General features: G+C 37.7%; 1 protein-coding gene across 1 annotated transcript; it reads left to right on the plus strand.

Moving 5' to 3' along the window:
* Positions 1-202: 202 nt before the first annotated feature.
* On the plus strand, positions 203-10526 carry trnau1apb (tRNA selenocysteine 1 associated protein 1b). Its single transcript, XM_053650988.1, has 9 exons — positions 203-409; positions 2985-3082; positions 3167-3266; positions 5611-5663; positions 5762-5893; positions 6318-6437; positions 6802-7039; positions 9474-9516; positions 10139-10526. Exons 1-9 carry the CDS (start codon positions 374-376, stop codon positions 10264-10266), a joined length of 948 nt encoding a protein of 315 aa, XP_053506963.1. The 5' UTR covers positions 203-373; the 3' UTR covers positions 10267-10526.
* The last annotated feature ends 3396 nt before the right edge of the window (positions 10527-13922 follow it).

Raw genomic sequence — 13922 nt, forward strand, 5'->3', positions numbered from 1 at the left:
TTATGAAAATGAAAGAGTATTTCTGTCGGAAGAATTAAGAGAAAAAGTTATCGAAAATCTTACACTTAAAACACTGCCGCATAGTGGCTTGAATCATCATAAAATATATCATGCATTAATGAGATACTCAAGAAAGGTAGAATTGTTTAATAGAATTTAGAAGGTAATATTCCATTTCATCGATTGTCCCCACTCCAGCCCAGTAGGTGGCGGGAATGCACCTAGCGTGTGTTTGCTAACCGCCATAAAAAAACAGCAGCGGTAGAAGAAGAAGAAGAAGGAGAAGATTTAGAGTCGGCCAGGTTTTAGTCAGATTATATGCGCTTCTTTAATCTCGATTTCTTTTTGTAGTAGTAACATTTAACCAGCCAAAATGTTTAACAGAATGACAAGTCTGTGGATGGGCGATGTAAGTATCAACAACATTTCTTTTACACGTTTGCAACATGTGCTAGTAAAGCTAGCCAACTTCAGCTAACCAGCTCAGTGATAGAGAAGCGCTACGCAGCTAGCAGCTGATGTGTTTTTAGAGCAGTTTAAACTAGACAAAGAACTACTGTATTGCGTAGTTAGTGTTTGTGTTTCTCACCGTCTGACTGTGTTAGTTGAGAATGCGAGTTAAACACGAACCACGGTGGGATTTAGTGCATTATTATTAGACCATTTACTGGCTTTCGTTGGCCTGTTTAGCTGTCGTTAGCCCAGCTGACTCGGAGAAGCCATGCGCTTCAAAAGTATGAGATTACAGCTCGCTATTGCATCGCTTTTTATTTAATATCTTATATAACTCTTGTGCGTCAATTAAAAAGTCTCACATACAGGTCCAAAATACCCATGTCCAAAAACTGTCATAAAAATATTAAATATATATATAATGTTCCACTTTCACGGCACTCACTGGTTTGTTTACATAATGCCATATTTTTTCTTATGAAAAAAGAAAAATAGTAATTATTTTCCATATACTAAATGCTGAGCAGATTTTTTTCTTTGATTATTAGTCTTTTGATGTCAATGATTAACAGCATTAATTTTGATGCATTCATATTTTTTATGCAGTGTCAGATTAAAAAAAAAAGTATTTATGTTCATAAAGGACAAACTGTCATAGAAATATTCTATACTAACATTTTTTTCCACGTTTACTGACTTTGTTTTTGAACTGATCATAATTTTCCAAACATTTATTCATTTTCAGAATGTTAACCCTTTAAACGCCGGTTTCTTTACATAATGCAATAATCTTCAAAGCTCAGGAACCTTCTTTGACTCATGCATGGGGTGGGGTTTGTGATTTCCAGTACAATATCACTTCTTTCTTTCAAACTGTTCACACACACCTACACGCACACAATTTTCAATACACATACGAACCACAACTCTGATATCCATACACACACACGCACACAATTGTAGCTGCATCGTTTTCAGTTGGTCTACAGCACTGTAATACAGCAGAATCAGAAAAAAGGAAAAGTGTGTGTTTTCCACATCTGCTAAACCTGAGAAAATACTACACATTTCAGGAAAAATCAATGTTTTGAAACCTTGTCAACAAAATAAAAGCCTATTAACACAGAACGCATGATTTTATGCTTAAACGTCACTTGGATTAAATATAGCAGTTTCAATGGGGACATTTTGTCCTGAGTGTAACTATTTTATGTATCTAGTTTAAAATAGATTTATGAAAGCAAATGAGGGTGAAATATTAAAATTCCAATAAAAATACACACCTTTTGCTAAATTTATGCTGTTTGCATTAACACAGACAAAATTATTTAAAAATAATAAAGAAAAACACAATGTCCATAAGGACACACAAGGGTTAAATGCCTCTGGGGTTTTTAAACAGCAGTTCTGAGAGTCCATATTTGCTGGTTGTTTGCTGATAATGTTACAGGCAATTTATCTTTTTTTTTTCTGTCTTGAAATTTTAAACATGTGTGCGATTGCGCACTAAATAATCTTAATCTAGACTTTTGATTTTGTAGACTGTTAGAATGAAATGTTATTTCACTGTTAAGATGCTCTCTAGAGAAACCAAGAAAACTCCATGTGCTCTTATACCATTTTATGTTTTTTTTTTCTCCTTAAAGTTTAATGTAAATTCAATAATCAAAATTTTTTTTTGGGGGGGAGTGAAAATATACAGGTTAAAAAGTCTGATCTTGGTTTAAAAGAAAAGGTATATTAATGTAAGTCTAGTTTTATAAGCTTTGTCAAGGAAATTGGTAAACATCATAATGACACACAGTGTGATTCACTATATATGGCCACTACATGACCCATATGTTGTTCTTTCCCAAGCTGTTCTCACAAAGTTGCACACACAATATTGTATAGGATGTCTTTGTATGATGTAAACTTACAATTTACTTACATACTGGAACTAAGAGTCCCAAACATGTTCCAGTATGACAACGCCCCTGTGCACAAAGCGAGCTCCCTGAAGGCATGGTTTTCTAATGTTTGAGTGGAGGAACTCGAGTGGCCTGCACACAGCCTGACCTCAACCCCACTGAACACCTTTTGGGATGAACTGGAATGCTGACTATGTGCCAGGTCTTCTCACCCTAAATTAGTGCCTGATCTCACTAACGCTCTTGTGGCTGAATGTACGCACATCAGTGCAGCTGCACTCCAAATTCTAGTGTGGAGGTTATTATAACAGCAACAGGAGATTAAATCTGGAAGGTTTAAAAAGCACATATGGGTGTGATGGTCAGGTGTCCACAAACGTCTAGCTATATATTGTACATCAAGAAGCCAACTTTTCAGGGATATATGCTATTAACATCATTATATTCTACACATCAAATTTTAAAAACCGACAGGCAGACTACAATATTTGAGATTTTTCTGTCTTTTATATCAGCTGTTATGTACTGAAGGTTTTAGCAAATGTTTTAAATTCCTTTTTTTTGAGAATGAAAAGATAAGTGGTTCTTAACACCTGTTAATGAGTGTAATGTGTCTTACAGTTAGACCCATACATGGATGAAAATTTCATCAAACAAGCTTTCAGCACTATGGGGGAGACGGCATACGGGGTGAAAATTATAACACACCGGGTAACAGGGTAAGTGTTTTGATTTCTGTTAACAAATCTGTCATGCTTTTTACTTTTTTTTAAATGTTTTTTCATGATGTTGATTCCCTACAGAGGCTCTGCGGGATATTGTTTTGTAGAATTGGCAGATGAAGCCAGTGTTGACCGGTGTGTCCAGAGGCTCAATGGCAAGCTTGTTCCAGGATCAAACCCTGTAAGTGACTAACTTTATGCCCTTATTTATTTATGTATTTATTTATTTATTTATTTACAGGGTGTCTGCAGGTCCTTAAAGTCTTAAGATGTCTTAAATTCCTTAATGTAAAAAATAAGGCCTTAATTAGCATTAAATGTCTTGAATTAGTGTTTCAAAGGTCTTAAAAATACAACTAAACCGACACAGTAAAGAAGATTTAGATTTTATTTTGGCTCGTTGCTGTTTGAAATGGTAAACCCGTGTCACTGTGTTGCACTCCGTGTGTGTGTGTGTGTGGCTCATTTAGTGTTTTGGAGCGGCTCAGTTCACAGTAAACGCCGCTCCACACCAACTTCATTTCTGTCTGTGCTGTGAGTTTGAGTCGCTTATAAAATGCATTTAGACACAAACACACACCAGATTCATTTTGGTTTTATGTTGGCGTAATCTCAAATATTTTTGTAGGCAGAGGTTTACAGCACTTCACCTGATTGGTAATGAGAAGTGAATTTTAAAAAACTGTTGCCAACTAAAAGGAGGTCTTCCTGCGGTTTTCCACCAAAATAAAAGCCACAGTGTCTAACGCATAAGTGAATTAAGTCAGAAATATATTACTATTGTTATTACTATTTGTAATATGCAAGGGGGTTGTAATACAGCTGCTGAGGGAGTGATGGTAAATCACTCCCTCAGTCTTTTTCTCTTCTGACTGCTGTAATCCCTATCTATCTATCTATCTATCTATCTATCTATCAAATTTATTATATTTTCTCTCTCTTGGAAAGTCATGAAAAGGAAATACTGGATTTTTTTTTTTTTCTTTCATTGTTGGAGCAAATGGTAATCCAAAAAGTATATTTGCTCTGCTCTCCCATATACCTCTATAGAATTTTACCCTGCTATTGTTTTCTTAAACCCAGAAATGGATGTATATACATAAACACAATCTATTATAGCTGATGTATTGTGTAGCATGATTGAAGTGACGTGCAGGTCTTAATTTTTTTGTAAATGTCTTGAATATGGTATTAAAAAGTATTAAATTTGAAGTGCTGATACCCTGTTTTAACAATCTTTTTCTATTTTAATTTAGATTCGTTATAGATTCTTTTATCTAAAGCATGGCCCCCACATTGAAGTACAGACAGTATCAATCAAAAGTTTGGACACCTACTTTCAGAATAATAATAATAATAATAATAATAATAATAGTAAGCCTATATAGCACCTCTTATACATTTAAAATGCAACTCGGTGCTTTACAGTGGGAAGAAAAATGGAAATAAAGAAAAGATATCTTAAGAAATCTAAGACTAGCTCAAAGAGCTTATTGTCCAAGAGAAGAGACGAATGACTGCCGCGTTCCTTCTAACTGCGTTGCTTGGGTTCAGGCACCAGCCTCTGCCCTGCGGCTGAAGTTTCTACAGGCCTTGGGTGGCATCTTCACTGTCTTTTCCTTTTTAAAATACATGGTCACTCACAGCGGCATTGCTAAACTGATGATCTAGCATGCACAAATTAGAGCAGTGTCCAGCTTTGGTGGAATCCCAGTTGGTTTAATGTCTGACATTGACATGGTGTGTGTTAAGTCAGCACAGATGATGTCACTGACTTTTGTCCCCGCAGCCACAATCTGCTGATTCGGTGATTGAAATCTGCTGCTCCACTTAATGCTCTGATGGATCTAACTGTTGAATGTTTCTGCAGAGCAAGGAAGACTGGTATCTCTTTCTGTAGGTTCTTCTCCTTTACTGCACTGTTGGACACAGAAGGAGCAGGATTCATCTCCATGCTGAAATCCTTGAACACACACACACTCACAGTGTCACCGGCAGTGTAGAGCTGCTTCACGCTCAGACTTAAGCATTCAGTGCATCTTTTGCAGAACATGGCAGTATAGGTAGCAACTATTTCTCAGCTTTTTTCATCAGTTTCATGAGGAAATAGCTGTACTGCTTGTGCATTAGTCTTAAAAACATTGGTTTTAGGCCAACGTACCAGCACTCGCCCTTCCTGCCATTCCTACTACAGAATTCCTACTTTAAGATGTGAAGCGCATAGATTTAATCAGATGTGTCCAAACTTTTAGCTGGTGGTGTTTTTGAACGCAGTTCCATGTATGATTAGTATATAATGACATTGTTTGAAGCTGGTGAATAAACTGGTCAGTGTTAGGAATGAATGGATAAAGCCTGTACTGAGTGATGGAGGCATGTAATCATATATGTATGTTCATTTTCTCTACTTTCCAGAGAACTAGGTCCTTCCTTTCAGGAAACTTTTTTTTCTGTATTTTAATGATTGTATTATTTAACTTATTCTTTTCTTTTCTTTCTTTCTTTTTTTTTAAAAATACTTTTAGCCCAGAAAGTTCAAGCTGAATTATGCAACATATGGGAAAAGGCCTGAGCCTGGGTGAGTCAGCATTTATTTATGTTTATCTATTCAAGTTATTATTTTTTTTTTCTTGAGTACAAAACTCTCACCTTCCGAAATATGTACTGATTTCTTAGGCCTGAATTTTCTGTCTTTGTTGGAGACCTGACGCCAGAAGTCGATGATTATCAGCTACATCAATTCTTTCTGAAAAAATACCCTTCATGCAAAGGAGCCAAAGTTGTCACTGATCCCTATGGAAATTCAAAGTATGAACACATTTCTTGAACACATTCCTGACTGCCTCACTTTTTATTTTCAACCAATATGCACTGAAGAGAACCTTGTTGCCAGGATTGTTGTGACTTATGAACCAATTGTTTTGCTTAATATTTCTATTATATTCATTTGCTTTCCCAAAAAGGGGCCACTCTATACATAGATGTGATTTGCCTTTTGTTACATCTGCTAAAACTATCGTTTTTCCCATGTAGGATAAGCAAGAGCAGCTCACAAATGAAGTGATGCTACTTCATGTTAAAAGTAAAAGAAATGTTCTACCGTCAAATTAATTTCAAATTGTTTTACCATTCTTTGAAATCTTTTGAAATATGTATATATTGTTGCATGGTGCAATGTGTAGAAACTCTAACATTAAATAGTAACTCCATAGTGTTGTTTTTAATGACACAGGGGCTACGGGTTTGTGAAATTTGGTGATGAAAGCGAGCAGAAGAAAGCCCTGGAGGAGTTTCAGAATGCTACAGGTCTGGGGGGCAAAGCAATCAGAATCAGTATCGCAGTCAACAAAAGGTAAAAAAAAAAAAAAAAAAAAAAAAAAAAAAAAAAAAAAAAATTTTAAAAGGAATGACTTGCCAGATGTTGGCTTGAACAGCTGTCACATGACTGCTTTGATCATTGCTAAAGACTAGCTTGACGCATCATGTTGAAACGCTCTGCATAGACTGGTAGATGTGAATCAATAGTGGCTCAGTGTTCTTGCTAAAGATGGTTCGGACCTTTGTAGCTGGTGCAGTAAGTAAAGGGTATACATACACATGTAAATGCTAAACTGGCCTGTTTGTTCTAGCTTGAGGAGTAGTGCATTTCTGTAAGTCTGTCTAGATAAGCATGTCTGCCAAAAGCTCACTAAAACCATCTTCAATTTACCTTGCAGCAACAAATCCAACAGCTACCACAACCAGAGTCACAACTATAATAGCAATTACCAGCAGCAGTATTATCAGCAGCCCTACAACAATTACTACCAACACTGGGGTTATGATCAGTACAACAGCTACAACTACGGCTATAATCCTTATGCAATACCCCCTCCTGTTCCTCATGGGATGATGGGACCCCCTCCGCCAATGGGAATGCCCCCCGTACCCCCTGACATGCAGTCAACGACAGAGGTAAGCGGCTATTTATGCTTAATATAGTAGATATAGATAATACAGTAAATAATAATACAGTTCTGTTTCACCCCTTATAATTGCCAGGGGTGGAGAATATGACACGGGTACCATTTTGATCACACTTGCGTTCGTTCCATTACCTTCAACAGAGTCACAAAATGACTGAACAGCACAGTATTTGAATAGAATTTAAATGCCACCGTCAAACAGCAGTCTTCCTGTCGCCTTCTTGCCTTGTACACTTCAGATCTCATGCGCCTGGGAGCCATCTACAGCTTGTGACTGCAGTCAGCACTTCAGGCAATCTGTCCTCCACAGCAGGCAGTAGACTCGTATTAGACAGAATCATCTTGTCTCTTTATGGAGTTCCAAACTACAATGTTCAGCTCTTGCTTCAGCACCTTACTACTTTGCCTCTACCAGTATACTAGACCACTGGCAGGCTCTATACAGTCTGTGACAGCCCATAGCAATAACGCACAGCAGCAGTCACGAAGGATTTCACAGTGCTGCGATGTCAACTTCAGACATGCGGCATAAGGCATCACGTCACTTCTGATTTCACTGGACATAAGCTGCTGAAACACTGAACGAGGATGTATTGATAACGTTCTGGTGAGGTATTATGACGGTGTCTTGTGTAAGGTGATTACAGGCAGTTCATTACTCGTTTTGTTGCTTGAATTGGAGCAAGCGATCCATTCTGCAGGTATACAGCCCTTTGTGAAGAAAGTGTGGCAGTTAGGTGGTTTTCACACTGGGCATATTTGCTGAGGTCTGAATCAGAGTGTGATTGCTCCCCGTGCCTCCCGGTTCCAGTGTAACTGAACTCGGTCCATTTCTTACAGGCATTCTCGGTTTGGTACTGCAGTGCGATTCCCGGTCCACATGACTGCTTTCACATTACCAATTTTTCATGCAAAGTGTGCTCTGTTTTGGACTACGTTGTGCACAATTATTAGGCAAATGGTATTTTTCAGCTTTATTTTATTGGTGAACAAATAAGTGGTCTCAGTTGATCCTAAATGTTTTTCACCTCAAAATAGAATGTTTAACAAAGAAAAAATTAATTTGTTTTCTCAGAGGAAATTATTGGTGTGCACACTTTAGTCTTAAAGTATTATTTAATAAATAACTAACATAAAATAACATTTTAACAATTAAGAAAAAAATATCGATTTTGGTCCTTCAAAACTATTCAGTGATGAATATAGCCACCCTTCTTTTCAATAATCACCACAAGCCTTCCATCCATTGAATCTGTCAATTTCTTGATCTGTTTGCGATAAGTTTTAGCTGATGTAGCCACCACGGCCTCCCAAATTCTATTCAAAGAGGTGAATTGTCTTCCCTCACTGTAAATAACATGCTTGAGAATGGCCCAGAAGAACTCAATAGGATTAAAGTGAAGTGAGGAAAGGGGTTCAGCCAGGTCACCGATGACTACATTTACATGGACAGCAGAAATTTTTGACCTTATTCTACATAAGACAATATTCTGATTAAAGTGTTTACATGAGTTATGAGAATATTCCTTTCATGTTCAGGTTTTACATGTTATAGAACATGGATGGATTTTCGGCACACGTCATTGCGTCCGATGTTCCCTCCAGAATTTCACGTGTCAACATGCGTGTCTTTTGTTATGGTACCATATTCAGTTTTGGGTGTTTCATTTTTAATTTTACGGAAGCTTCAAGTGCAGTTAATTATTTGATGTTGTATGTGCAAATAGACAACTGCTTGAAGCCATGGGCTGCATCCCAAACCGTGTATTTACCTACTATATAGTAACCGAGATGCATGTATACTATATCATATAGTTGGTAAGTACGCGGTTTCGGATGCAGCTGTGCTCTCTTGTTTGCCGTCAAACGTGTGTGCGTGTGTGTGTGTGTGTGTGTCCTGTCGCAAGATGTGGTGAAAACTCCCACACGACATTAATAGTGCGATTTAAGGTGTGTATATATCTGTAACGCACGTCGATAAAATAGGAATACTCCACGTGTCTTAATTCAATTTGTTTACGTTGTGTAAGACTTTAGCCGGATTAAGGTAATCAGAAATCGCTGTTTACATGGTAAATTCTTAATCTGAGTTTTGTCTTAATCGGGTTAATATTGTAATATTGCTGTCCATGTAAACATACTGATTGTCATCAGTGGTGTACCTTGATGCATGCGATTGGAGCGTTGTCCTGCATAAAGATCATGGCCTTCATGTAATGCCGGTAGTCGATGCCAGAAATCTGAAATGCTTAACATGCAGCGATGCTCAAATACCATCTGCACTGCTGCACACAATTGATCAAATAATTTAACGTTCAAGTTAAACAAGAATTTCATAGAACTCATCATATTACCCCATGCCATTTGCATGAATTTCCTTTTAAAACCCTACTTTAGTTTAATCTTTGTTTCATTTTTTGTAGCAATCCCAGGATGCCACTGAAGAGGCTGAGGAGGAGAATGAAGGTAACTGCTCATTGTCTTTTGTTTGAAGATCAGTCATGGAAGTGTTGATGCAAATGCTAGTGTCGGTGGAATTTTTGATCCAGATTTGTTCAATACAGTTGGGTTTTGGGGACAAGCAGGTTGTTCATGCATTGTACTACTCCACCGTATCAGCCTTCATAACATGCTGATTGTTGTTTCTAGGAGGAAAAAAAAAACTGTAGTTGGCAAATGTGCAGTCTGTTAAGCATATTGATATAAAAAGGGTAGAAGAAAGGCATTTTTATTCTCCAGTTTTGTGCAGTTCATTTGTCTAGTGTCATTATGTCCATCACTGAGTGGTGGAGGTGTTTTCAGCTTGTCCGTCCAATCAGATTTTCATTAGCATGAAATATCTGAAGAGCGAGTGGCTGAATGTTAGTAGGATTTATATGGAATTATTACTATTCCTGTAACCAGCAGATGACCTGATTTAGATTTTGTAGTTGATCCAAACAGGACCAAGGTCACAGCGAGGTCAAACGTCTGAGTTTTTCTTCAATAAAGGGTATTTCTGGAATACGTATTGGTCACAGGAAAGACTAGACTTTGGTGTTGAGTTAAATATGTTTGTGTTAATTGACCTTTTGGCGTTTTCCTCCAGAGCCAAACCCCCCAGTGGACGTGGAGTCACTGAACAAGCAGTACATGGAGTGTAGTGAGGAGCTCTATGACTCACTCATGAATTGCTACTGGCAGCCTTTAGATTGCATCACATCCGAAATCTCTTAATGGTATTTGTCCTGAATAACCAGATCCCTCTTCTGCCTTTTTACCGAGCTCTAACTTTCCAAAAAAATTACACCCCTGTTCTATTCATGTGGAAGTTGCTTTGTATTTGTGTTCAGTCCTCTGTTTTTGTCATCATTCAAATAAAGAATATTTTTTTTTTTTTTTTTTTTTTTTAAAAAGCACGCAGTTCAGTGTTTTGTCCCGGCTGAAAATGATGGAAATGCTTGTTTTTAAAATGTAATAAATTTTGTGAAATAACATGCAGTATTGTGCTTGTAACATTCTTGGCTCATACCTGACGACACTTGTGAAGGTGATGGAAGGTCTTCCAGCAGGACCACTTTGTTGTACTGAAGATTATAGAGAGAGCTTTTATGAGCAAATTATGCTTTCCCGAGACCTTGCTAGTTAGTAAAAATAAAAAAAATCACACCAAAACCCACTTTCAACCTTTCTCGAATAGCAGCTTTGCAGGACGGAGCCATACATGGACCAATTTTTTTAATTTCTACCATTAATTTTCAATGGGATTGAGATCCAGACTGTTTGCTGGCCATGTCATTGAGCTGATTTGCCTTTCCTGAAGAAAAGCTTTAACACTCTTTGCTCTGTGGTAAAATGCATTATCATCTGAAAAATAACTTCATCACCACCAGTCCTATTTTCTATCGATGGAATGAGAAAAGTGTCCAAAATTTCACTGTACACCTGTGCATTGACCTTTGAGGTCTCCTCTGGTCCTTTACCTGACATGCAACCCCATATCATAACTGAGTGGGGAAATGTGATTGTTTTATTCAGGCAGTCATCTTTATATGTTTCATCAGAACGACACCAGACAAAAGTTCCAGCAGCATCTCCTTAGCCAAGGCAAATTTGTGATTCATCACTGAATATCATTTTCATCCAATCATCTACACTCCATGATTGCTTCTCTTTAGCCCACTGTAACCTTGTTTTCTTCTGTTTAGATGTTAGTACTGGTTTTCATTTGGCTTTTCTTTACGCAAATCCCATTTCATTCAGTCGATTTCTTACAGTTCTGTCAAACACATTAACTCCTGTTTCCACCCATTTTTTTTCTCATTTGTTTTGTCGTGTATTTTCTATCGTGATGTCAGTCAGGATGGAAAACTCAAAGCAACATGCCTTTGAGTTTTCTATCCTGAAGAGTGTCTTCCTTGGTCTACCCGTATGTTTTCCTTTTCCCATTTTTTGTTTAGATTTGCACCAAATTTTAGACACAGCTGACTGGGAACAACCAACATCTTTTCCCACATTCAGTGTTTGATTTCCTTCTTGCCAGAAGTTTTATAATCCTTTCCATTGTTTCAATTGACAACTCTCTTGTTGGCCATGTTTCCTTTCAATCAGTCAAGGTTAAGGTCTGTAAGCACTCTCTCTTAACTGCAGACTAATTTGCATTTTTAGACTTGTGCTGGTATTTGTTTTAGAAATGCAAATTACAAGGTGATTTCCATAATTGTTTCCTTGACACTGGGTGATTCCATAATTTTTCCCTCTACTGGCTCTGGCAAAAAATATCATTCATTAAAATTATTAAATTGAATTTGTTTGAGGTATGTTTCACGAAGCCGGAATGTTCAGCCATTAAACAAAAATTGTTTTGTCGTGTCTGTGATTTGTTTATTTGTTACAAAGTAAGAAAAATAGAGCATCCTCTAAGTGTGGTGATTTCATAATTTTTGCCAGGGGTTGTACACACAGTTGCACTCAATTATTCAACCCTCCCAATATTCAAAGCAGTCTGGTGATGTAAATTAAGGTAATTAAAATACATCAACCAAGGCTTTAGTAAACAGTCAAAGAATGTTCAAGTGATTTTTGAGAATGTAGTGTTGAGTTTACTAACAGAAGTTCACAAGAAAAATCATTTTCCCATGTGCAAAATAATTAAATCCCCAAAGTTATTATTTTGTGGAGCTACCTTTATATTTTATAACCTTCAGTGTTTCCAGTTGGTGCTCATAAGCTTCTGCCATCTCTCTACTGGAATTTTTGCCCAGTACAAAAGCTTCCAGTTAATTAATGTTCCATGGTTTCCATGCTGCCACAGCTTTCTTTAAATCGTACTGTATATTTTCAGTGGGATTTAAATCTGGGGACTGTGATGGCCACTAAAGGACATTCCAGGACTGATCTCAGAAGAAAGCTTTGGTTGACTGATGTATGCTTTTTGTTATTGTCTTGCTGAAAACTCCAATCATCACAAAGCTTCAATTTACCCACTAAAGGAATCTCGTTCTACTTCTAAATAGTCTGATATTTCAAAGAATCCATGAGGCCAATCACACGATCAAAACTGCCAGTTCCTGCAGCAGCATAATATCTGCACAACAGGACTGACCCACCTCTGTGCTTGACCATGGGGATGTTGTTATTTTTGTCATAATCCCTGCCTTTCTTACACCAGACATAACACTGATCCACTGGTTCAGACAGTTCCCGTTTAATCTTCCAGAGTTCTATAGGCCTGTGCAAATTCCTTTTTGCATATTCAAGTAGACTTTTTATGTGCTTCTTGATCAAGAGTGGAGTGCGGTGAGGTGTCTGGGAATGAAGTCCTTGCTGTTGTACTGTTCTTGTTAGTGTGTTCATTGATAGTTTTATTCCTGCCTTCATTAGGTCTTACTGCAAGGCTCTGGCCAAAGCTTTCTTTTTTCTTTCCTAGGGTGTTCTGTTCAAACGTCAGATTCCTCATGGTCCATGTCCTGGTAGGTTTGCTGCTGTACAATAAGATTTAAACTTATAATACCATTGCATCTCAAATAATTTGAATATTGTGGAAAAGCTCATTTTTCCCATAGTTTAATTCAAAAAGTGGAACTCATTCTAGATTCATTACACATAAAGTGAAAATTTTCAAGCCTTTTTCTGTTTGATCCTGATGATTACAGCTTACAGCTCATGGAAATCAAAAATCCAGTATCTCAATAATTAGAATAAAGAATTTATAATACAGAAATGTCGACATGAGAAGACTCTAATCAGCTAATTAACTCAAAACACCGGCAAAGGTTTCCTGAGTCTTTAATCTTTCAGTCTGGTTCAGTACACACAACCTCAATCATGGGGAAGATGAAAGTAAATTTTGCATTTCATTTGGAAATCAAGGTCCCAGAGTCTGGAGGAAGAGTGGAGAGGCACAGAATCCAAGTTGCTTGAAGTCCAGTGTGAAGTTTCCACAGTCAGTGATGATTTGGGTTGCTATGTCATCTGCTGCTGTTGGTCCATTGTGTTTTCTCAAGTCGAGAGTCAATGCAGCGTCTACCAGGAGATTTTAGATCACTTCATGTTTCTATCTGCTGACAAGCTTTATGGAGATGCTGATTTCCTTTTCCAGCAGGACTTGGCACCTGCCCACAGTGCCAAAACTACTAGTAACTGGTTTGCTAACTGTGGTATTACTGTGCTTGGTTGGCCGGCCAACTCACCTGACCTGAACTCCATAGAGAATCTATTAGAGACGCCAGACCCAACAATACAGATGAGCTGAAGGCCGCTATCAAAGCAACCTGGGCTTCCATAACACCTCAGCAGTGCCACAGGCTGATTGCCTCCATGCCACGCCACATTGATGCAGTAATTCTGGCAAAATGATTAAAGCCCTGACCAAGTATTGAGTACATAAATTA

The sequence above is a fragment of the Ictalurus furcatus genome, chromosome 20, assembly GCF_023375685.1.
Source record: "Ictalurus furcatus strain D&B chromosome 20, Billie_1.0, whole genome shotgun sequence".
NCBI lineage: Eukaryota > Metazoa > Chordata > Actinopteri > Siluriformes > Ictaluridae > Ictalurus > Ictalurus furcatus.